The sequence below is a fragment of the Lacerta agilis genome, chromosome 12 (genome assembly GCF_009819535.1).
Source record: "Lacerta agilis isolate rLacAgi1 chromosome 12, rLacAgi1.pri, whole genome shotgun sequence".
NCBI lineage: Eukaryota > Metazoa > Chordata > Lepidosauria > Squamata > Lacertidae > Lacerta > Lacerta agilis.
The window spans coordinates 12,666,409-12,688,660 of NC_046323.1; the positions used below are offsets into that span (position 1 = coordinate 12,666,409).

Below are 22,252 nucleotides of genomic sequence, written 5' to 3' on the forward strand. Positions count from 1 at the left end.
AACAAAGCAGGATGAAGATATTGGAGATATACTTCAAGATCCAGACTATGGGAAGCCTGGGAAAAAATAATAATTAATAATTTGATTGTAATTTGGTTGTTTTTTATTTTAGTTTATTGTTTATTGTGAGCCAGTGTGGTGTAGTGGTTAAGAGTGGTAGACTCGTAATCTGGTGAACCGGGTTCGCTTCCCCGCTCCTCCACATGCACGATTAAGTCAAGGTGCAACATATTTGTGGGCAGTGATCAATCTGTTGAAGAATGGTGTTCTAGGTAATGGACCACCACAAGCTATAGAAAGCATCTTTAGCACCAGTCTTTTCACAGAAGCATGAAAAAGTATGATCTTGATCTCATGTTCGCTTAAAACATAAGTAGAGGTAAATATGCTAAATGAGCATTGCTTCTGTTAGGTGACAAATATAGCAAATAGGTAGGTAGCCGTGTTGGTCTGCCATAGTCAAAACAAAATTAAAAATTAAAAAAATTCCTTCCAGTAGGTATCTGAAGAAGTGTGCATGCACACGAAAGCTCATACCAAGAACAAACTTAGTTGGTCTCTAAGGTGCTACTGGAATGGAATTTTATTTATTTATTTATTTTGTTTTAAATACAGCAAATGTATGTTTCTAATCGTTATATTCAGCACTTGTTTTAACAGTCTAATGTGGACCGTGGTTTGCTCTGAAGTCATTCTTACCACCACATGACTTAATAGAAATTAATAGATTTTTTCCAGAATTTAGACTGTGGCGGCTCAGCTTTGCATTTCTGACTTTCAGCTGTTTCATGTTATGAGATTTCACCCCAAGTTTCCTTCAAAACATGGAGGATTGATGATGCAGACTTTTAAAGTCATTCTCTCTCCAGTATGAAACAAATACCGGTAGATCTGCTTCACACAGAAGAAGAAGAAGAAGAAGAAGAAGAGGAGGAGGAGGAGGAGTTTGGATTTGATATCCCGCTTTATCACTACCTGAAGGAGTCTCAAAGTGGGTAACATTCTCCTTTCCCTTCCTCCCCCACAACAAACACTCTGTGAGGTGAGTGGGGCTGAGGGACTTCAGAGAAGTGTGACTAGCCCAAGGTCACCCAGCAGCTGCATGTGGAGGAGCGGAGACGCGAACCTGGTTCCCCAGATTACTAGTCTACTGCTCTTAACCACTACACCACACTGCTTTACATAACAGCCGGGTTCTTTGGGGTTTTTGCCTGGTAAATGCATAAAAGTACGAAAACTACGCCAGATGCAGACCAAGGAGAAACAGCCAATTGTGTTTCTTTTCTGTGCCTGTGCAGTCAAATCTTTATGGAAGCACAATCCCCTCTCACACTGGATATCTGGGCCTTCTCTGTGACTCCTCCCAGACTTTGAAACTTGTTCTCTAGAGAAGCTAGACCGGCTTCCTCCTTGCTGTCCTTCTGCTGGCAGATGAAGACCTTTAGGAACTGGTTGTTTTTAAGGAAGGGTTTCCTCCCCCTAAATATTCATATTTTTAAAAGATTTGCAACCCAAACCTTTCTGCATGCACAAAGGAGTATCTCACAGCAGACATACCAAAGGATATGAATAATACTGGTGTCGCCATTCTCTTGGATTTCCCCCTGGGAAAATTTAATTGGTAAAGAAAAAATACCTCTGATACCATTTGCTTAATGCAGGGGTCAGCAAACATTTTCAGCAGGGGGCTGGTCCACTGTCCCCTCAGACCTTGTGGGGGGCCGGACTATTTTTTAAAAAAAAATTGGGAGGGGGAGAGAACGAAATCCTATGCCCCACAAATAACCCAGAGATGCATTTTAAATAAAAGGACACATTCTACTCATGTAAAAACTGCGCATGGTGCAATTTTCTGCGCTGGTGCAATTTTCAGCGTCTGGGCATGCACAGATGCAATTTCCAGTGCCACGCTACGCCAGTCCAGCCCACGGACAATCTCCATGAGAGTGATCCGGCCCATGGCCAGTAAACCTTGCCGACCCCTGCTTTAAACTCTCAGATTTAGGAAAACACCTTTTTCTGTTATTGTACACCAGCCTGATCTAAGTCAAGACTTGCTCTGATTTGTCTGTATTTGCTTTTTTTAGACTCGGGTTTCCTTTCTCGAAAACTAATAAAACAAAACTTTTATTTCCAAGGGAAAACACCTTACCCTCAGGAGAGCAGATATCTTGCGCAATATCATGCTTGATGAGCTTCAGGGAATCAAAATTGTTCACGAAGAACATCCGGTCTTTTGTCCCAGCGATATCTTCCAGTTCTTCTTGGACGGCATCCCTGACGCCAATGGCATAGATCACTATCCCTTGCTGTCTCAGTTCCTCTGCTGCTTTCGTCACCTGATCCTGTGATTTTCCGTCTGTAATGACGATGAGGAACTGGGGGATGTCGTTCCTGGCTGAGATTTTAAACAGGTGCTGCATGGCTCTTAAAGCATCTCCTGTGTTGGTCCCGCCACCTATCTGCTGGATCCTCTTGATGGCTTCCTTTAATTGTGCTTCACTATTGTACCGGGTGATCTCAAACTCTATTTGTGGAGTGCTTCCGTACTGAACAACCCCAAAACGGACTTTGTCAGCTCCAACCTGAAACATGCCGATCATTTCGTTCATGAAGGTTTTCATGTCTTGGAAGTTCTCCCAACTGATGCTGCCCGAACCATCGATCAAGAAATAAATGTCTCCCTCCTCGGTCTCCTCACAGCCTAGTAGAGAAGAAACAGGAGAAGAACAATTCATTTATGGTGGATTTTTAAAAAAATGCTCGATTCCCTTCCAAGAACTGAAATGGGGTTGCAGCTGATGTTAGTCATATTCTGCGTAGAGCTGCTGAAATTAATTGCCAGGGTGGAATCTACACGCATATTTAAAAAACGCTGTGAAAATGCTTTTTTAAAAAAACATTTTGAAAAATACATCGAATTTTGCATAGCTCACTCTCGCCATCTACTGTCACATTTGCATATTGTGCTTTACAACACATTTATAACGTTTCATTTGCAGCTGTGTAGATGAGTCCCAGGACTAACTTAGGCCCATTGTTTTCAGTGTGTCTGCTCTGAAAAGAACTTAGTTTGAGACAACCCCAAAATGCTGCATAATATAAAATTCCTTTCCCCAAACAAAAATGAGCAGTGAGTGAATACACAGCAAGCTATTATCTACCGAGTGGCGACAGTGTGCATGGAAGCACTTGCTGAAGGCCAGACTAATCTGAGTGTTAAAATGGAGATCACAACAATGCAGGAAAGAACGTCTCCAATCCAGTGGAACAGAGGCAAATTTACAAGATGGGATGACAGGGAGACATATTGAACCTATCATGCACCCAGCCTTCGCCCTCCAAAAATCACTGTCTCCCAACCGCTTCCTTTTCTGGTAGGCGCTGCATCCAGCCTCAAAGCTGTGGGGTGTGTTTTAATGGGTAGGAGAGGATATATTGATTGCAATTTATCCCTCTGAGCACCTGCATGGGTGGGTTGACCAGAGTTTCAAAATCCCATCCTTGGCAGCAAAATAAAAGCATAGGAATTAGTCTGAGAAACCTTGTTTTGAGCAAGTCCAGCTAGGAAGGAGGTTGGCTTTTCCTTTCTTAGCCCGCAACAACTTGGAAAGTAGGTTTAAAAATATGATTTACTCTTATAGTAGAGTAAATCATAAGACTGAATCAGATACAAGTGAAACTCGAAAAATTAGAATATCGTGGAAAGGTTCATTTCTTTCAGTAATTCAACTTAAAAGGTGAAACTAATATATGAGATAGACTCATGACATGCAAAGCGAGATACGTCAAGCCTTTATTTGTTATAATTGTGATGATTATGGCTTACAGCTGATGAGAACCCCAAATTAACAATTTCAACTTTGGGGTTTTCATCAGCTGTACACCATAATCATCACAATTATAACAAATAAAGGCTTGACATATCTCACTTTGCATGTCATGAGTCTATCTCATATATTAAACTCCAGTAGCTAATGAAGACAATTGCTTACATAAATGGACTTTTCCATGATATTCTAACATTTCGAGTTTCACCTGTAAGTGCTGGAGTTGGAAAGAGGTGGAGGGAACATTTTTTCATATGTGGTGGACTTGGGAAATGATCCATAATGAATAGGAAAAAATGTTTTAAAGTACTTTCCCAAAGAAAACCCAGAATCCTTTCTGTTGGGGATAATTCAGACTGAAATTCCCAGGTGTCAAAATGGTTATTTATGTATGCTGCTACTGCGGCTTGTGTTTTGTTAGCCCAAAAATGGAAAACGATTGAGGTCCCAACCAAAGAAGAATGGCAACTTAAGTTGGCAGAATATGCACAATTTGCAGACTTAACATATGCAATAATGGAACACTGAATGGTATAGTTTCTGTAAAATATGCAGGGATTTATGGTGTGTAAAATGAACCATGGAAAGAGAAGAAGGGAAGTCATTGATATCTTAAAAATGTAAAATGAGTATTTTAAAATGCAAAACAGGAAATTTAATAAGAATTATATAAAAAAATAAAAATACGATTTACTTACTTGTAATCTTGCATTGGTTCACAGCAATGGCAGCAGAAAAAACTACGCAGGCAAAATATTTGTATTTAAAGTATAGGCAGCTTCAGGCATGTGCCTAAAGCTGGAACAAGCATAGGCATGTCAATGGAAGAGAGAGAGGAACAGGAATTCCTGTATGCTCCTTCCTGTTCAGAAGGGATGTGGAAATGACATCACACAGAGCTCTCTCTACCCAGCTCGAAGGGACAGGATTTGGGGACCGATGGCGAGAGGAGTCTCTTACCTTCCTTCAGGGTACGGGACCGCACTGGGATGCTAAATGCAAGTGAAACAATATCGGTACAAATTCGTTTCTTTATCTTCCACTCGATGTTTGAGAGCTGCAACAACGATTCAACATTGGAGACGTGTTTCCTGGGGGGATGAGACGCAATCTTCTGCAGTTGGCCACTCTCGGTGCCGTTTTGGATGCCCACGGCGTACACTGTGATGCCGTTCCGTCGAAGCTGGGAGGCGGGTCCCGTGAAATCATCTACGGACTGGCCGTCCGTGATCACCACCGCCAGCTGCTGAACTCCTTCATCCTTCCTGCTCCCGGCTCTTTTGGTGAAAACATTCTCCCTCAGGAAGTTGATGGCAGCGCCGGTGTATGATTCCCCACCACGGTACGGCAACGTTTTCACATAATTCACCACCTCCGACTTGTCTCGAAATGCATTCAGGCCAAACTCCAGCCTGGGCTCATCGCTGTAAAGTACCAAGGCGGCGCGTATGTTATCCGAGGCTATATCCAGAGCCCCGATAATCTTGAGGAGAAAAGCCCTGATCAGCTGGAAATTCCTCTCCCCGATTCTGCTGGATTCGTCCACAAGGAACGCAATGTCTGCCACGGACGCGCTGTAGCAAACTGCGAACGAAACAAGCACATCGAAGTTAGAGAAATGGTGGGGTGGGGAATGTTTTCCAGCCGGAGACCCGCATCCCCTCCTAGGCTAGCTTCCAAGGACCTTATGATGGTGGGGAGGGGCGGAGTCAGAAGTGAAATATGGCAAGAGTGGGCGGAGCCATAGGTGCGACTCTTACCTTTTACGCTAGGCTGTATCCCAGCCATGCGGGTGCCAGATGTTTCCATAGTTACGTACCTCTCCATCCATCCAGGCAAGTGAGATGCATTATCACAGTTCAAGGACACGATCCTGCCAGGCAAAAGCTCTTGGAGAGGGCGTGGCCTGAGAAGAGGGTGTGTGGCCTGAGCAGATGGCTGGATGGGCCTATTTGGGGCCCAGCCTGAGAGTCCCCCCCCCATGACCTTCCATACTAAGAGATGTTGATAGCTTAGTTCTGGTGGAAAAGGTTGATAATAACTCATCTGCAGAGGAGAATTTACGCAAATACTCCACAACGAAATGCTGCGTGAGGGTTTGATTAGTCTGAAAGCCAGGACACCTCCCGAGGATATCACTTCTGCATGCCACCCCTTGCCTTATCCAGGCCATTTTCACAGGATTTATAAGGCTCATTTGAGCTCATTGGGAAAGAACTGGAATGTATGAAAGGGAAACACATGCTTGTAAATGCACATCATGTGGGGGGCACATACTGGGAAGCATACTGGGAAAATTCTAGAATCAACCTTCAGTCATGCGTAAAGGTAAAGGGACCCCTAACCATTAGGTCCAGTTCTGGGGTTGCGGCGCTCATCTCGCCGAGGGAGCCAGCGTACAGCTTCCAGGTCATGTGGTCCAGCATGACTAAGCCGCTTCTGGCAAACCAGAGCAGTGCACGGAGACACCATTTACCTTCCCGCCGGAGTGGTACCTATTTATCTACTTGCACTTTGACGTATGTGTTTTTGAAACTGCTAGGTTGGCAGGAGCAGGGACAGAGCAACGGGAGCTCACCCCATCGCGGGGATTCGAACCGCTGACCTTCTGATCGGCAAGCCCTAGGCTCTGTGGTTTAGACCACAGCGCCACCCGCCTCCCTTCAGTCATGCGTGTCCTATAACAAATGTCAGTAAAGCTAGTGGCATTTGCTTTGGGCTCTAGACAAGTTTCTTTTGATTGTATTCCTGGCAGTATTACTAACAACCCTTTTAAAAAAACAAAACATGCTATTCCAATTCAAGGAAGATTCAACTGAGGATAACTCTCCTTGCTACAAAAAGAAATGTTCAGGGAAGTTAAAGAGAACTCGCTTTCTGAATAACAATAATGCCATATTTGCAGGGGACTGGATGACTGACAGAACTCTCCACCCTATAATCCACTTTAGTGTGAAATTTTCTCTCCGGGGAAAGAATTACCTGCTGGCACATCTATGCCCAGAGCATCATCGTAGTGTTGATGAACTGATACGTCCAAAATGTCTACCACAGTCTGCTGAACCTGATTGAGGCTCTGTACATCATCGGCCTGATAAACCAAAGTGTCAGTAGCAATCTCTTCCATTTCCTCCCTGTCAGAATCCAAGATGCCAACTGTTACAACTTTCACTCCCATTTCTTTCAGCCGCTTGGCGGATTTCTTGACGTCGTCCTCAGATTTAGCGGAGGTGACGACCACCGTAAACTGTGGCGTCCCTTGGTTGAACCGGCTCCCAGCTTCCTCGGTAAAATAGACATCTTGCAGAAATTGCAGGGCAGCCCCAGTCTGCGAAGGGCCTCCCATGAATTCGATGCTGTTCTGGATGTGGTTGAGAACATCTTCCATGCTCTCGTAAGTGTTCAGCAAAAATTCTCTCTTCCCTTCTCCACTGTATTGCGCGAAGCCAATCTGGTACTTGCCAGCCCCGACATCTAGTTGTTCGACAATCTGAGCGGTGAATTTTTTGACTGCTTCAAAGTTGGGGGCGCCCATTGTGTCAGAGGAGTCGATAAGGAAAACCACGTCAGCATAGTGCTTTGCAAACGCTGGAGGAAAAAACAACATATTTTAATATACCGTTGCACTGCAACCTGCCAATCTGCAGGAGAAGTATAAAACGAAGTGAAATCATTTCCCAGAGTTCCCAGGATTTATGATCTGCTCTTGCAGTTTATAGTTGAATAATGTGTGTCATTATATGATTAAAATTACATTACTTCCATGCTTATTGAATTTCAGGAAGCAGGTCCCCTGCTATGAGCAGGTACCTGAAGCCGAAACGCAGTGCAGCACTCTGGGTTTGTTTGTATTTTTTTAAAATAAAAAAAACAATTTTATTGAAGATTTTCTTCGATTATAAAAGTATGTGCATTGTCACTTTTTCCAGGTTTCAGAGTCTTTTCTATAGATCAGTTACATTCAATTTGAGACATTAGTGTTGTATACAATATAGGTTTGTGGGAGAGAGGGGGGAAAGATTTATGTAAGGGGTAGTAAAACTTTCATTATTTTATTTAGTGTATTTGTGGGGTTTTCTGTCGGCATCACTTGGGTAGATTCTCTTTCTATTCATTTTTTTAAAAAAAAAATTCCTTGGCAGCGAGAGAGGTTGGTTGTCTTTAGTTGACTGAAGTGAGCGTTTTTTCCGTGTGTGAGGGGGTGGGCTGCGCTGTCGGAAATTATTTTGCAAAGCCACACACTGCTCTTTAAGCAGCCATTTTGTAGAGATTCAAACAGCAGCTCGGGGTTGTTTGCAGAATGACCGCTCCCAACATCAAATGGGGGGCAACGTTTGCGAGGTCGCGTGCAGCCCCATGAATTCCTGGGCAACTCCTGGTAGTTCGGCTGGCTGCACCCTCCCTCAGAAGGGATACCTGGGTGTCTCCACCTACCCAGTTAACTGCCCAATCCCGCCTGGGGGGAGGCGTTGCCAAGGGATTGGCCAGGTAAGGGGAGGGAATTCCCAGCCCACACACTAGAGAGTGTAGTGATAATAGGGTTCCCCGTTAAAGGGGTATTGGAGGGGAGGCATTGTCCATATGCCGAGAGGTTGTCATTGCTCTCCCCCACCAGTGGTGGCAAACGGGGGGCGGGCTCTCTGCTGGAACATATGTTCTCCAGAGCTAGCCCAATCCCCACACATTCTGGATAACCCTGCAGTTTCCCAGATCCCCGGCTGGGGGGCTGGGAAGGATAAACGCCCAATGCCTTAGCCAAGTTCTCCCTACATCTGAATCTTAATAAAGTTGTGGCCAATTTTAATCCCATAGCACATTGTCTTGTGTCATTATTCCGCTCGGGGGTCGCCTGGGGTTGGGGGGACTCCACGCCAAAGCTCCCGAGGAGCCCACAAGTCACCTCAGAAGACAACTTTGCTTACCTCTGATCTGGCTCTCCACTGCAAAGCACATCGTTCGGAGGAGACTGCCGGAGAGTTCTTCAAGGATATCAAATCTGTCAGTGCTGAACAGGAACTTGTTCAAAGGCCTGCTGGCAATTTCCTGCAGTTCGGTGGTGTTCTGGATGCCAACCCCCACCACATAAACAGAGATACCTCTTGCCCTCAGTTTGCTAGCGGGAACCTTGACTCCATCACTGGATTCGCCATCGGTGAGCAGAATGGCGACCTGAGGGAAGTTTTCCCGGGCTCTGCTCCCGGCAGATTCTGTGAAGTACTCTTCCCTGATAAAATCCAAGGCAGCGCCTGTGTTAGTGCCTCCCCTCCGGAATGGCAAATTCTCTATTTGTCCCAGAATGTCGCTCTTTGAAGAATACTGGTTTAAGAGGAATTCCCTGTAGGTGGTGTCGCTATACTGGGCCAGCCCAATTCTAACCTGATCCGGGCCGATGTCAAGGCTGGAAATCATTGTGTACAGAAAGCTCTTCACCTTCTGGAAATTCTCCTCACCAATGCTGGTGGAACTGTCCACCAAAAATACGATGTCGGCCACGGTGGCTTTTCGGCACACTAAACGAGAAAGAAGTTTTTAAAAGCGAGACGGGAATTGGTTATTGCTTTTCTGTTTGAGGTGGTTTCAGAATAAAACACAGCTGGCATTTATGTGGTCAGCCATTATTATTATTATTATTATTATTATTATTATTATTATTATTATTATTATTTATACCCCCAACCCATCTGGCTAGGTTTCCCCAGTCATTCTGGGCAGCTTACAGAATATATAAAACATAATGAAGCATCAAACATTAAAAGCTTCCTGATATAGAATTGTTTTCTCAAACAGCTTCTGTTGCGGATTCTCTCTAAGCTAGAACATGGTAAAAAAAAATCTCAGAATCAGGGCCACCAAAATATGAACACAGTACAAAGGTTAGCACTGTACCACATCCAGACTCTTCTTTCTTTCTTTCTTTCTTTCTTTCTTTCTTTCTTTCTTTCTTTCTTAGGAGGTGAAAGGGGTTATATGGAAATACAATGAGAAAGCCTCACTGTTGACATTTCTGTCTGTCAGATATATTATTTCGTATGTGTGTTTCCCCTGATTTTTTGGCCTCCCCAAATGAGGATACAAATTTGCAAATGACACAAAAATATACGGATTTTATGTGCATCTGTACTTCCTTTTGTGAGTGAGGTGAAGGGAGACAATGCAATGTGTACTGGGCCCAGAAAATCTTATTGGCACCCATCCTCAGATCAAGCCAGAAAAGGGCAGTTAAAGAGAAGAGATATTGGCTGATTTCACATACAACCTTTACAACTTTCTGTATATTTTCTCTTTGCATTTTGAATGTAAACATCTAAAAGTGGCTTAACTGTACCACATATTGAAAATTAGCTATCTTCCACGTTCTGTGCTGTTAATCATAGAGTCATAGGACTGCAGAGTTGGAAGGGAACCCTAGGGTCATCAAGTCCAACCCCTTATAATGCACGAATCCTGCCCATGGACATCCCTGGGTGGGCTCGAACCACCAACCTTCTGGTTAACAGCCAGAGGCACTGACCCAATGTGCCACCAGCGTTCAGAAATGACAGATTTCATTTAGTTTTCCTGGTTGTCTAATTCTTCTTTTTAAGCGACATCTCTGGCAATAAGTGCAGTACATGTCCACTCAGAAGTCAGCCCATAATGAGTTCAGTGTGATGTGTGAAAATATCCTTACCGGTTGAATTTATCTTGCATCAGGTTCTTTGTATAAAACACACACCCTCCTCTTTCTGTACACCAACCACCTAGTGTGAGGGGTTGGACTAGGGAAGAATGGTGGGAACCCACTCACCCTGCCTTCCTGCACCTTCCCGAGAAGAGGAGGACAGTATAGATTTAGAACAGTGGTTTGCAGAAGGTCATAGTTGAGAGGCTGCAGAGGGGAGGAGCTGGAAAATATTGGGAGAACAGCAGGAAGAAGCACCAGGGGAGAGACAGCTAACGCACTCAGTGTGTCTTGAAAGCATTCCTGACCCCCCCTCCCCTCTCCCAGAACCAGTCAGGCCTTGAAAGTAGTAGAACAGAAAGCTCAGAGGCAGAAAGCTCAGATCAGTCAGTGCAAGGGAATAGAATAGAAGAGACGGAGAGGGTGGGAATTACGAAGAAGAAGAAGAAGAAGAAGAAGAAGAAGAAGAAGAAGAAGAAGAAGAAGAAGAAGAGGAGGAGGAGGGGGGTGAGGAGGAGGAGTTTGGATTTGATATCCCGCTTTATTGCTCCCTAAGGAGTCTCAAAGCGGCTAACATTCTCCTTTCCCTTCCTCCCCCACAACAAACACTCTGTGAGGTGAGTGGGGCTGAGAGACTTCAGAGAAGTGTGACTAGCCCAAGGTCACCCAGCAGCTGCATGTGGAGGAGTGGGGAATCGAACCCATTTCACCAGATTACAAGTCCACCACTCTTAACCACTACACCACACTGGCCCTCACACTTGGAGCAACGCCATTATCTAAGAGAGCATTCCTTCATGTGAATATTGAATAAGCTACTTGGTAAGAACTCATTCCACAGTAAGAGGGATAGGATTCCCTGAAGCCTTGACACCTGGTAACATGCTGCCAAATGTAAAAGATTTTGTGATCTAGGAAGGATAAAAAAAAAAATCACTGTTCACACACACACACACACACACACACACAAACAAACAAACACTTTTGGATTTACCTGGAGAAATCTGAGTGATGTGTTGAGAGGCTTCTTCGCCAGTAGTACAAATCACCTGAAGCAGATTTTGGGAGATGCCCTGTAAGCCGGCAAAATCTTCCACATTGTAGACATGCGTCTCGTCCGGGTCGCTAGCGATTAACTGAAGCTCCGACAAAGCAGCATCCTTAATGCCCAAAGCATAGAGGGTGATGCCTGCGCTCTTGACCAGCCTTGTCGGCTCACGGATATCATCCTGAGCTTCCCCGTCTGTTATCACAACTGCCACTTGGGGGACGCCTTCGCGGCGCCGACTGCCGGCCACTTCGTTGAACTGATGGTCCAGCATAAACTTCAAACTCTTCCCAGTTTTGGTCCCCCCTCCTTTGTAGTGCAAGTTCTGAATTCGGGTTAAGATGTCTTCTTTGCGGTGGAAAGTGTTCAGGAAGAACTCGTTGTGAGGCAAGTCGCTGTACAGAATCAGTCCAACCTGGATTTTATCCGGTCCAATGTCCAAGCCGTCAACCATGGTGTACAGAAAGTCTTGCATGCTTTTGAAGTTCTTTGTTCCTATGCTCCAGGATCCGTCCACCAGGAACACGAGGTCTGCAATGGCAGTTTCTCTGCAGACTGAAGCAAGACATGGTAACCTTATTTTGTTCTTACACCAAGAGGCATTTGTTAGATTCAGGTAAAGGTAAAAGGTAAAGGACCCCTGGACGGTTAAGTCCAGTCAAATGCGACTATGGGGTTGCAGCGCTCATCTCGCTTTCAGGCCAAGGGAGCCGGCGTTTGTCCACAGTTTTCCGGGTCATAGGGCCAGCATGACTAAACCACTACCGGTGCACGGAGAACCGTGACGAGTGCCAGAGTGCAATGGAAACGCTGTTTACATTCCCGCCGCAGCAGTACCTATTTATCTACTTGCACTGGTGTGCTTTCGGACTGTTAGGTTGGCAGGAGCTGGGACAGAGCAAAGGGAGCTCACCCTGTTGCGGGGATTCAAACCGCCAACCTTCCGATCGGCAAGCCCAAGGGGCTCAGTGGTTTAGACCACAATTTTTACCTTTACCTTTAGATTCAGGACAGGCAAAAGAAAACATTTCTTCATGTAACCCAGAGGTTGGGGGACATGAAGTCTGCATGATGTCGCTGGTCCCCAACTCCCATCATCCCTGACCACCAATAATGCTGGATGGGGTGATGGCAGCAGGAATCCAAAAATTTTTGGAGGGCTACGGGTTCCCCACCCTTGACATTGCACAAGTTTATTTACAGTTACAGGTCGGTAGCCATGTTGGCCTAAACCAGGCATGTCCAACAGGTAGATCAGTGGACGTCTGCGGGAGATCACTGGTAGATCATTGGCTCCCTCCTCCATGAAAAAACTCAACAACTTTGATCCGAACCCCAAAAACGTGGGTAGATCACTGCCAGTTTTTAACTCTGTGGGAGTTTGGCCACCCCTGGTCTAAACCAATGTTGTACACTGAAATAGAACTATATGAAAATGATGTACCGGTGGTATTTGATTCCTTCTAGGTTATCTAAAATGTATAGAAATAGTTCAAATATCTGCTGTAAGTGTAAAGAGAAAGAGGGTACCTTTTATCATATGTGGTGGTCATGTAAGATAATAAAATCATTTTGGGAAATGATATATGATGAAGTGAAAAAAAATGTTTAAAACAACATTTGGTTTAAAAAAAAACTAAAAAAAAACCCTGAAGCTTTTTTATTAGGAATTATAGGTACCGAGATTCCAAAAGACCAGAAAAGACTTTTTATGTATGTGAGAAGAGCTGCACGAATGTTACGGTCCCGACCAGGGAAGCAACGGTCCCGACCGGGGAAGAGTGGGAAGCCAAACTGTCACAGGGCTTACTTGTTAATTAAAATGGGTGGTTGTTTTTTACCACCACCCCCTTTTTTGGGTCAAATGTAGTACCCTGCCACACCATTTTCTAAACCGCTGTTTCTTTCTGTGCTGCTGGTCGCTGGTTGCTCTGCCCTGCCCCCTGGTGTCACACTTTCATTCTTTCTCCCTCTTTTGTTATCTGCACATGGATACTACTAAAGAAGCACGAATATTGCATTACCAGTAGTTTGGGCATCGGTTGAGCACAACATGGTCAAAAGCACAAGAATAAACCTTTGGTTCCAGTTGTCCATCCTGGGAGCACCCCTGAAGAAAACAACAATAATAATAATTTTAGTAACAACAACAACAGCAACAACAACCTTTCATTCTTATTGGAAAAATCCAGTTGTATACATGCCATACATCCTGGACTTTTTTAAATATGGCAACCCTAATACACACCAAGCCTTTAACGCACATTCAGAGCACATGGCTTCCAGCAAAGAATCCTGGGAACTGTAGTTTGTTAAGGGTTACTGGTGACTGTAACCATGTCCCCTGCTATCCTAATCCACAATTTCTCCCATATCAAAGTTTCAGGATCAATGTACACATGAGGACGTAACAAGAGTTCCGTAGGTAGAGCCCTGGTCTCAGGCTCAGTCCCTTGCAGGGCTGGGAATGAGCTCTGCCTGAAACCCTGGAGAGCCCCTCTGCCAGTCGGTGTAGAAACCAGGGGTGAGGAACCTCGAGGACCAGGGAATGAATGCTCCAGGTTTCTCCATCTGGCCCTGGAGGATCTTCCCAGGCTATGCGTATTAGTGATCCTACTCCCTCCTCAAGTGCTTTGATCTGGTTGGAAGGTGTCCGTGAACAAGGCCTCTTGGTTGCCTGAATGGAGGATGGAGATGTGTCTGTAAATCTCTGGTTTCTACAAGAGTGAATTGACAATAGTATTGTGTTGTGTGATGTTTTACTTGTGACTTCTGTGTATTAGTCATGACTTGACATGGCATCTATTGAGTAGTGGACAGGCACCTGTTAATCAGCCTTCTGTGGCTCTACGTACACTCAATAAAAAAAATTGGATTGAGGAATAATCCTCTTCACAGGCTGCATTCAGATATCATGCCAAACTGTGGTTTGGCGTCGTATCTGCACCTGTGTGGCAAAACCCTGGAGTGTGACCAGGATATCAACCGTACTTTCAAGCTGGCTTCCAAGCTACAGTTTATGCTAACCATGGTTTGCTGTTATATCTGAATTAATAAGCCAAAATAAGAACCACGGCTCCACCCGAAGAGGCTGCTGCCCCATGAAAGTGCGCTGAATAGATGGGAAATGAAAACAAGTAGGTTGCCCTAAACCATGGTTTGCTGTTATATCTGAATTAATAAGCCAAAATAAGAACCAAAGAGGCTGATGCACCATGGGAAATGAAAGACCAGTAAGTGGCCCTAAACCACGGTTAGCCTATTGTATATCTGGACGTTAGTATGGTTAGGCACAAGCCATTATTCAGCACAGTTTTAGCCACTACAGAGATCTGTACTGTGATGTTGTGTCTGTGGTCTTTTTTTGATAGTGACAGGCCAGCTGGGGATCACCAAAGCTTCTGGCAAATATCTATGACAACAATTAAGTGGGGGAAATAAAACAGCCATCTCTGAATTAATGATGACAAACAAAGCCCTGCAGACAAGGCTAACATTGCTTATGGGATGCCAGATGATTAGGATCTACCTCCAAAAGACAAACTGTTTATGTCGTGCACTCCAGCAGCTGCACAGGACCCTGGAAAGTTTGTGCAAACAAGCTGGGTTTATGTGTTTCAGAAGCTCCTCCAGGTTGACCTTCTGAAACTATTTGAAACGGCACTGCATTTTTTCCACCAGACTGAGAATCTGGTTCCAAAAAATTAGGGTCTTGCTGTGCCACTAGTCAAAGCACAGCCCCAAGAACATTGTAGTCTTTGACCAATACTCCTGCACAAAAACCCTTTTTGGAAACTAGGTAAAGGTAAAGGGACCCCTGACTGTTAGGTCCAGTCGTGGACGACTCTGGGGTTGCGCCGCTCATCTTGCTTTACTGGCCAAGGGAGCCAGTGTACAGCTTCCAGGTCATGTGGCTAGCATGACTAAGCTGCTTCTGGCAAACCAGAGCAGCACAAAGAAACGCCATTTACCTTCCTGCTGGAGCAGTACCTATTTATCTACTTGTACGTTGACGAGCTTTCAAAACTGCTAGGTTGGCAGGAGCAGGGACAGAGCAACGGGAGTTTGTGGGGATTCAAACCGCCGACCTTCTGATCGGCAAGCCCTAGGCTCTGTGGTTTAGCCCACAGCGCCACCCGTGTCCCAGCCAAGTCTAAATGCCCCATCTAAAGACTTGAGAAACATTTTTGTTTCATTAAATGCAGAGGAGTGGTTGGGGGAAAACCAGTCGCAAACAGCATGAAAGATGTGCACAGATAACCCACGCCAGCTAAAGTCTAGTTAATTATGGTTCACAGGAACATCAACCTCAAGGGCAACAGATACTGGTGGGATGTAGGAAATCTATCCAAACTAATCATCATCATGAATGTTACAAAGTCATCCCAAATGTTTTGGATTCTTGCCCACTTCGCAATCTGGGTCCTTTGCTGCTTTCTCACATGAGTCCCGGCCTAAAAATCTTTGCAGAAGGATAGCCCTGCATAAAATCATATAACTTCCTCAGAATAGATGGCTCAAGTTCAGTCAAATCTTTGCTTCTTAACCGGTATGTGTTATTGAGATTGTGTTTCAAAGCACTGGCTGGGCTTGAAACCTACTTTCTTTCACAGAGCCGGCCCACCAATGAGGCGGGGTGAAGCACAAGCCTCAGGTGGCAGAAGCAACTGAGCCATCTTCTCCCCTGGAGTGGAGATGATGAGTGGCATAGTGCAAACCAGATGGATCAAGCGACCTACAGGTGAAGCTCGAAAAATTAGAATATCGTGGAAAGGTTCATTTCTTTCAGTAGTTCAACTTAAAAGGTGAAACTAATATATGAGATAGGCTCATGACATGCAAAGCGAGATATGCCAAGCCTTTATTTGTTATAATTGTGATGATTATGGCGTACAGCTGATGAGAACCCCAAATTAACAATCTCAACTTTGGGGTTTTCATCAGATGGACGCCATAATCATCACAATGATAACAAGCAAAGGCTTGACATATCTCGCTTTGCATGTCATTAGTCAATCTCAAATATTAAACTCCAGTAGCTAATGAAGACAATTGCTTACATAAATGGACTTTTCCACGATATTCTAATTTTTCAAGTTTCACCTGTATATATGCCCTTGCACGTGACCCAGAGCTTCCTCTTTCGGTGCGTGCATCAGAACACCCGCCCACCTCTCCCTACTTTTAGGGCTTGTGCGCTTGACCTTGCTATGCCATCGTGTGTCATCTGTCGTTGGGACAGGGGCATGGCAGGAATTTTCACCACTTGGCTGATTGGCTGGTGCCACTTGGGTTTTGCCTGACGCATAGCAAATCATCACAACTTGTAAGGTTGTGGATAGGCTCTGGTTCAGGTGATAGGGATGGGGGAACGCTCTCACCATCCCTATGTGAAGGGTATTCCATTTAAGGAATCTAGGGACTCAATGGTTTGGTCAACTCCTGAGAGGGGGTTGTGCCCATGCCTGAGTCCAGGGGGACATCTGGGTGGTGGACATAGCATGTCCCCGGCTTTCCGCCTATCCAGGTGTTTACCCTAGGCTGATGCCCTGGGTCAGCGCTACCTGCAACTGTGAGGGAGCTAGTCGAACCAGAGCCTATGTAACTACTCACTTGCTGTAATCAATAAAGTTGTGGCCTAAATTCTGCCAAAAACCAAACCAAAATTTGAGTCATGTCTGAATTTATTTAAGGGGGAGGTTTAAAGGTCTGAACATGCAATTCAGACTGAAATTCCCATGTGTCAAAAAAAAGATTATTTATGTAAGCCACTACTGCGGCCTGTGTTTTGTTAGCCCAAAAATGGAAAATGAGCAAGGTCCCAAATGGCAACTTAAGTTCACAGAATATGTGCAGTTTGCAGACTTAACATATAGCATAAGAGAACTAGAACATACGTTTAGAGAAGTTTGGAAAACGTTTATTAAAAACATGGGAAATAATTGTGTACAGTTGAAAACGCTATTAGCATTAAGACAAATTCAACAGTGTAAATAAGTTTTGATGGATGCAATAATGGAATACTGAATGGTATAGTTTTTGTAAAATATGCAGGGATTTATGGTATGTAAAATGAACCATGGAAAGAGAAAAAGGGAGGTCATTGATATCTTAAGGATGTAACAATGAGTATTTTAAATTGTAAAACAGGAAATTTAATAAAAATTATATATACACACACAAAAAAGATATATCACTATACCACGATATTTGGCTGGTGATACATCGCAATGTTGAAAAGCTGGCACTGCCCAGCCTTAATCCCTACTAGCTGTAGCAATTTCCTAGAGTCCTAATATCGCAACAAGCTGTTTACGAAGCAGAGTAAAGCTTCGTAGATGTAGTAGATGTAAAAAGTGTCGTAATTCTGCCATGGTAAAAGGTACCAGTTCAATGGCAACACTAACTTGGGTTTTTTTCATTAAAAAAAAGTCTTTAATAACCTGGTATCACTACCACGTTTTTATGCAACACAGAAAAAGGCATTGTGCAAGCACTGAAACTGTTTATATCTTGGTTTGGAGGCAATGTGGCCTCAACATAGCAAAAATTGTCGTCCTTTTTAAGCAAACCACTTCTTTCCTCTGGCTTATTTCCAACAAGACAATCTACAGCAATCGATTACATCTGATAAGCATCCTGTTTTTGGATGGCTTTCCAAGCAACATCCTCAATGAATAAACATCCGGAGAGAAATGTTGCAGGAGGGGTGTGGGTAAATAACCTGGGTTAGTAATTCTATTCATGTGGTGAAAAAGCTCGGGACCACACAAGAGGATAAATATAAGTCAACGTCCATCTTGGTCTGAAAAAAACAGGTTACGTTAAACAGAAAAGTAGGGCAAGTGTTCATTAGTCATGAACACAAAGGGAAGAAAGTATAATTCCTTTCTCCAGTGCAGGATATAGTTGTTATCCAACCACTTTTCAATGCATATACCTATCCTTTGAGCTCTGCTGAATGTGAATATGAGAGAAAATTTAGATTTTCCCTCTGAAAAAAGTGCTGTGTACTGCCTCCCACCCACATATTCTTAAAATTTGCTAAATATTAATAATATTTCATCCACCGAAGAATTGATGCTTTTGAATTATGGTGCTGGAGGAGACTCTTGAGAGTCCCATGGACTGCAAGAAGATCAAACCTATCCATTCTCAAAGAAATCAGCCCTGAGTGCTCACTAGAAGGACAGATTCTGAAGTTGAGGCTCCGGTACTTTGGCCACCTCATGAGAAGAGAAGACTCCCTGGAAAAGACCCTGATGTTGGGAAAGATGGAGGGCACAAGGAGAAGGGGACGACAGAGGATGAGATGGTTGGACAGTGTTCTTGAAGCTACTAACATGAGTTTGGCCAAACTGTGAGAGGCAGTGAAGGATAGGCGTGCCTGGCGTGCTCTGGTCCATGGGGTCACGAAGAGCCGGACACGACTGAACGACTGAACAACAAAATTTCATCCACATCAATGAATACTGTTTTGATACTCTTCTACCTCCATCACATTTTTAAAAATCTCTTTTTCTTAAGGATGACAGCAAGATTATTATTTACAGGATTTACAGAAGCCGTCCTAGTTTCTGATTTGATCCTGGAATGTCCCACTTTTCCTTAGGATGTTTTCATTGGAGAAATATTGGAGGTATGGAGTTATGTGATCCTGCCCCTCAAGCCAAGGAGATAAGTAACTATACAACCTTTAGAAGCCATCGGAAGGCAGCCCTGTATAGGGAATTTTTTTAATGTTTAATGTTTTATTATCTCGTTATACCTGTTGGAAGCTGCACAGAGTGGCTGGGGCAACCCAGTCAGATGGATGTGCTATAAACAGCAAAATACCGATAATAATCCTCCTCATCATCATCATTTTTGAATAGGACGTCCCTATTTTATTCAGAGAAATGTTGGAGGGTATGCGATTACCCATTCACTTCTGGGCCTCCTTTAAGATGCTCTTGGGAGAAAAGCAATGACAAACCTAGACAGCATCTTAAAAAGCAAAGACATCACCTTGCCGACAAAGGTCCGTATAGTTAAAGCTATGGTTTTCCCAGTAGTAATGTACGGAAGTGAGAGCTGGACCATAAAGAAGGCTGATCGCCGAAGAATTGATGCTTTTGAATTATGGTGCTGGAGGAGACTCTTGAGAGTCCCATGGACTGCAAGAAGATCAAACCTATCCATTCTCAAAGAAATCGGCCCTGAGTGCTCACTAGAAGGACAGATCCTGAAGTTGAGGCTCCAGTACTCTGGCCACCTCATGAGAAGAGAAGACTCCCTGGAAAAGACCCTGATGTTGGGAAAGATGGAGGGCACAAGGAGAAGGGGACGACAGAGGATGAGATGGTTGGACAGTGTTCTCGAAGCGACTGGCATGAGTTTGGCCAAACTGCGAGAGGCAGTGAAGGATAGGCGTGCCTGGCGTGCTCTGGTCCATGGGGTCACGAAGAGTCGGACACGACTGAACAACAACAACATGCGATTACCCGTTCACTTCTGGGCCTCCTTTAAGATGCTCATATAAATGTTCCTGCCCTTAGGCCCAAATATCTGAAAAACCACTTCCTTCCCTACACAAAAACTTGCCCTGGGACCATGTGGTGAAGGGCAGGCCAAAGATCCTATAACCAAAAATAATCAATAAATAAACCTCAGGCCACCTTCCTCCTACAACAGCTTTCGGAAAATAAAAAGGCAGGTGCACTTGTGGGTGTTCTTGCCTGTTACTTTATATTATCAACTATGAAAAGCAGCCATTTTGAAACTATGAAAACTAATGAAATGCTACATTTTAAAAAGGAGGGTTCAAAATGTTTCCCCAATCTTCCCACTATTGCTAACAACTGAACATACAGCCTCTTCTTAAGAGGTAACCATGTTAGGCAATACTTGAATTTTCTGCTAGAAAAATAGAAAAAAAATCTGATACACTCTTGGATTTGCCAATATGATCTCCCTCATCTTTTTTCCTAACTGGATGAGAATTTACACTTGAAGAACCATCTCTAAGATTTTGTATTAGGATGGAACTTAGTTCCCAACACCAGACAGACCATCAGTATCTCATGTCGCTTTTTACAGCTTCCTGCAAACATTCTATTATTATTATTTTTCATTTACTGAAAATATGCATCATCCTGTTTGTGGCAAGTTGAAGTACAACTGCATCCTGTTTGAATAAATTATTCCTCTTACCTGGAGAAACCTTCCTTCTTGTATACGCTTGCTTTTCCTGAACTTTCTTCCTCACAGAGTCGTATGCAAAGGCTAAAAGCCCTGAAATGCAAAAAAAAAAAATTGCGTGCAGAGCTTTGATGCAAATGTCCAGCGTATTGCCTCTTTCTAAAGTATATTTAAAAGTGGATTCCTAAACCTTATATTTCTTCTCAAAGAAGCAGCAGCAGCAGCATTTGGAAACAACGTCCTCCCTGTCCATTCGACCCACCTCTCACCTCTTCAGATTCCTATATTTTAATTCCAGAATAAATCATTTGGATCTAGACATTAAACTTGCAATGCATCTCAAGTCTAAACATTCTGTGAGATAAGACGAAACATCTTGCACTAGCCAATGTCTTCCTTATCAGTGATGCATGGGAAGTGCTTTCAGAAATTTTATTAGTACATTTTTGGGGAAAATAACATTAAAATGTCTCTGTGAAGCCATAAAAATCATTTAAAAAAAAAATCTCTGTGAAGAAAGACACCCATTTCTTTTGGGATCTGATATGAGTGTAAAGTTTATATTTTCCGTAACAGAAGGACAAACAGAACGATGGCAAATTAATGGAGAAGGAGATCCTGAATATTGCACTCACCTGACTTCTTAGAGGTCCATCTGTGCAGTGTCTAATGGTCCGTATGATGGAACATCTGTCCTCTCTCAGACCTGTCTGGAAGCATCAAAGATTCCAGCTGTGAGCTGACACTTGTGCTGTTGGAAACAGACTGGGAGCCCTCCTCCAAAGACAATCCCTCCGAGACAGAACTCTCAGTCTCTTGCGTAAACTCTGGATTGCCCCAGAAGGAAAAGTTTTCTCTGACGTGTATGCAGGATTAATAATAATTTTTAAAATGTTGCCAGTAATGGAGGTCCTAAAGTATATATTCGAGTCTATGAATTCAAGATATTCACTTGCTGGTCTTCGAATCCGAGATCAGACCCCTGATTGACCCCTTCAGTGACCCCAACTGTAAAACTGTACAGTGACAGTCGTACCTTGGATCTCGAACACCTTGCAACTTGAAATTTTTGGCACCCAAACGCCACAAACCCGGAAGTGAGTGTTACGGTTTGCGAACATTCTTTGGAACCCGTATGTCCGACGCGGCTTCCGATGAGCTGCAGGAAGCTCCTGCAGCCCATCGGAAGCCGCGCCTTGGTTGTCGAACGTTTTCAGAAGTCAAAAGGACTTCTGGAATGGATTCCATTCAATGACCAATGTATGATTGGATCATTATGATGCTGCTGATGACACTCGGCTCTGTTTCTCCTTTACATCTGCAGGTGAGGCAGTGGAAGTGCTGGACCAGTGTCTTGCCTTGGTAATGGACTGGATGAGAGCCAACAAACTGAAGCTCAATTCAGATAAGACTGAGGCACTGTTAGTGGGTGGTTACCTAGACCAGATTGGTAGGTGATCGCCTGCTCTTGATGGGGTTACACTTACTCTGAAGGAGCAGGTTCGTAGCTTGAGGGTACTTGGGGATCCTTTG

General features: G+C 44.0%; 1 protein-coding gene across 1 annotated transcript in view; it reads right to left on the minus strand.

The window, feature by feature from the left end:
* Positions 1 to 20,796, minus strand: part of LOC117055955 (collagen alpha-6(VI) chain-like) — a 93,043-nt gene extending 72,247 nt beyond the window's left edge. Inside the window, exons 1-7 of the mRNA XM_033165923.1 lie at positions 20,732 to 20,796; positions 13,564 to 13,649; positions 11,486 to 12,094; positions 8,753 to 9,340; positions 6,813 to 7,418; positions 4,791 to 5,414; positions 2,153 to 2,704 (exon numbers count right to left, since the gene is read on the minus strand). Of these exons, the coding sequence (XP_033021814.1) occupies positions 2,153 to 2,704; positions 4,791 to 5,414; positions 6,813 to 7,418; positions 8,753 to 9,340; positions 11,486 to 12,094; positions 13,564 to 13,636 (3,052 nt within the window). The 5' untranslated portion in view covers positions 13,637 to 13,649; positions 20,732 to 20,796. The remainder of the gene's footprint in view (positions 1 to 2,152; positions 2,705 to 4,790; positions 5,415 to 6,812; positions 7,419 to 8,752; positions 9,341 to 11,485; positions 12,095 to 13,563; positions 13,650 to 20,731) is intronic.
* Between the last annotated feature and the right edge of the window lie 1,456 nt (positions 20,797 to 22,252).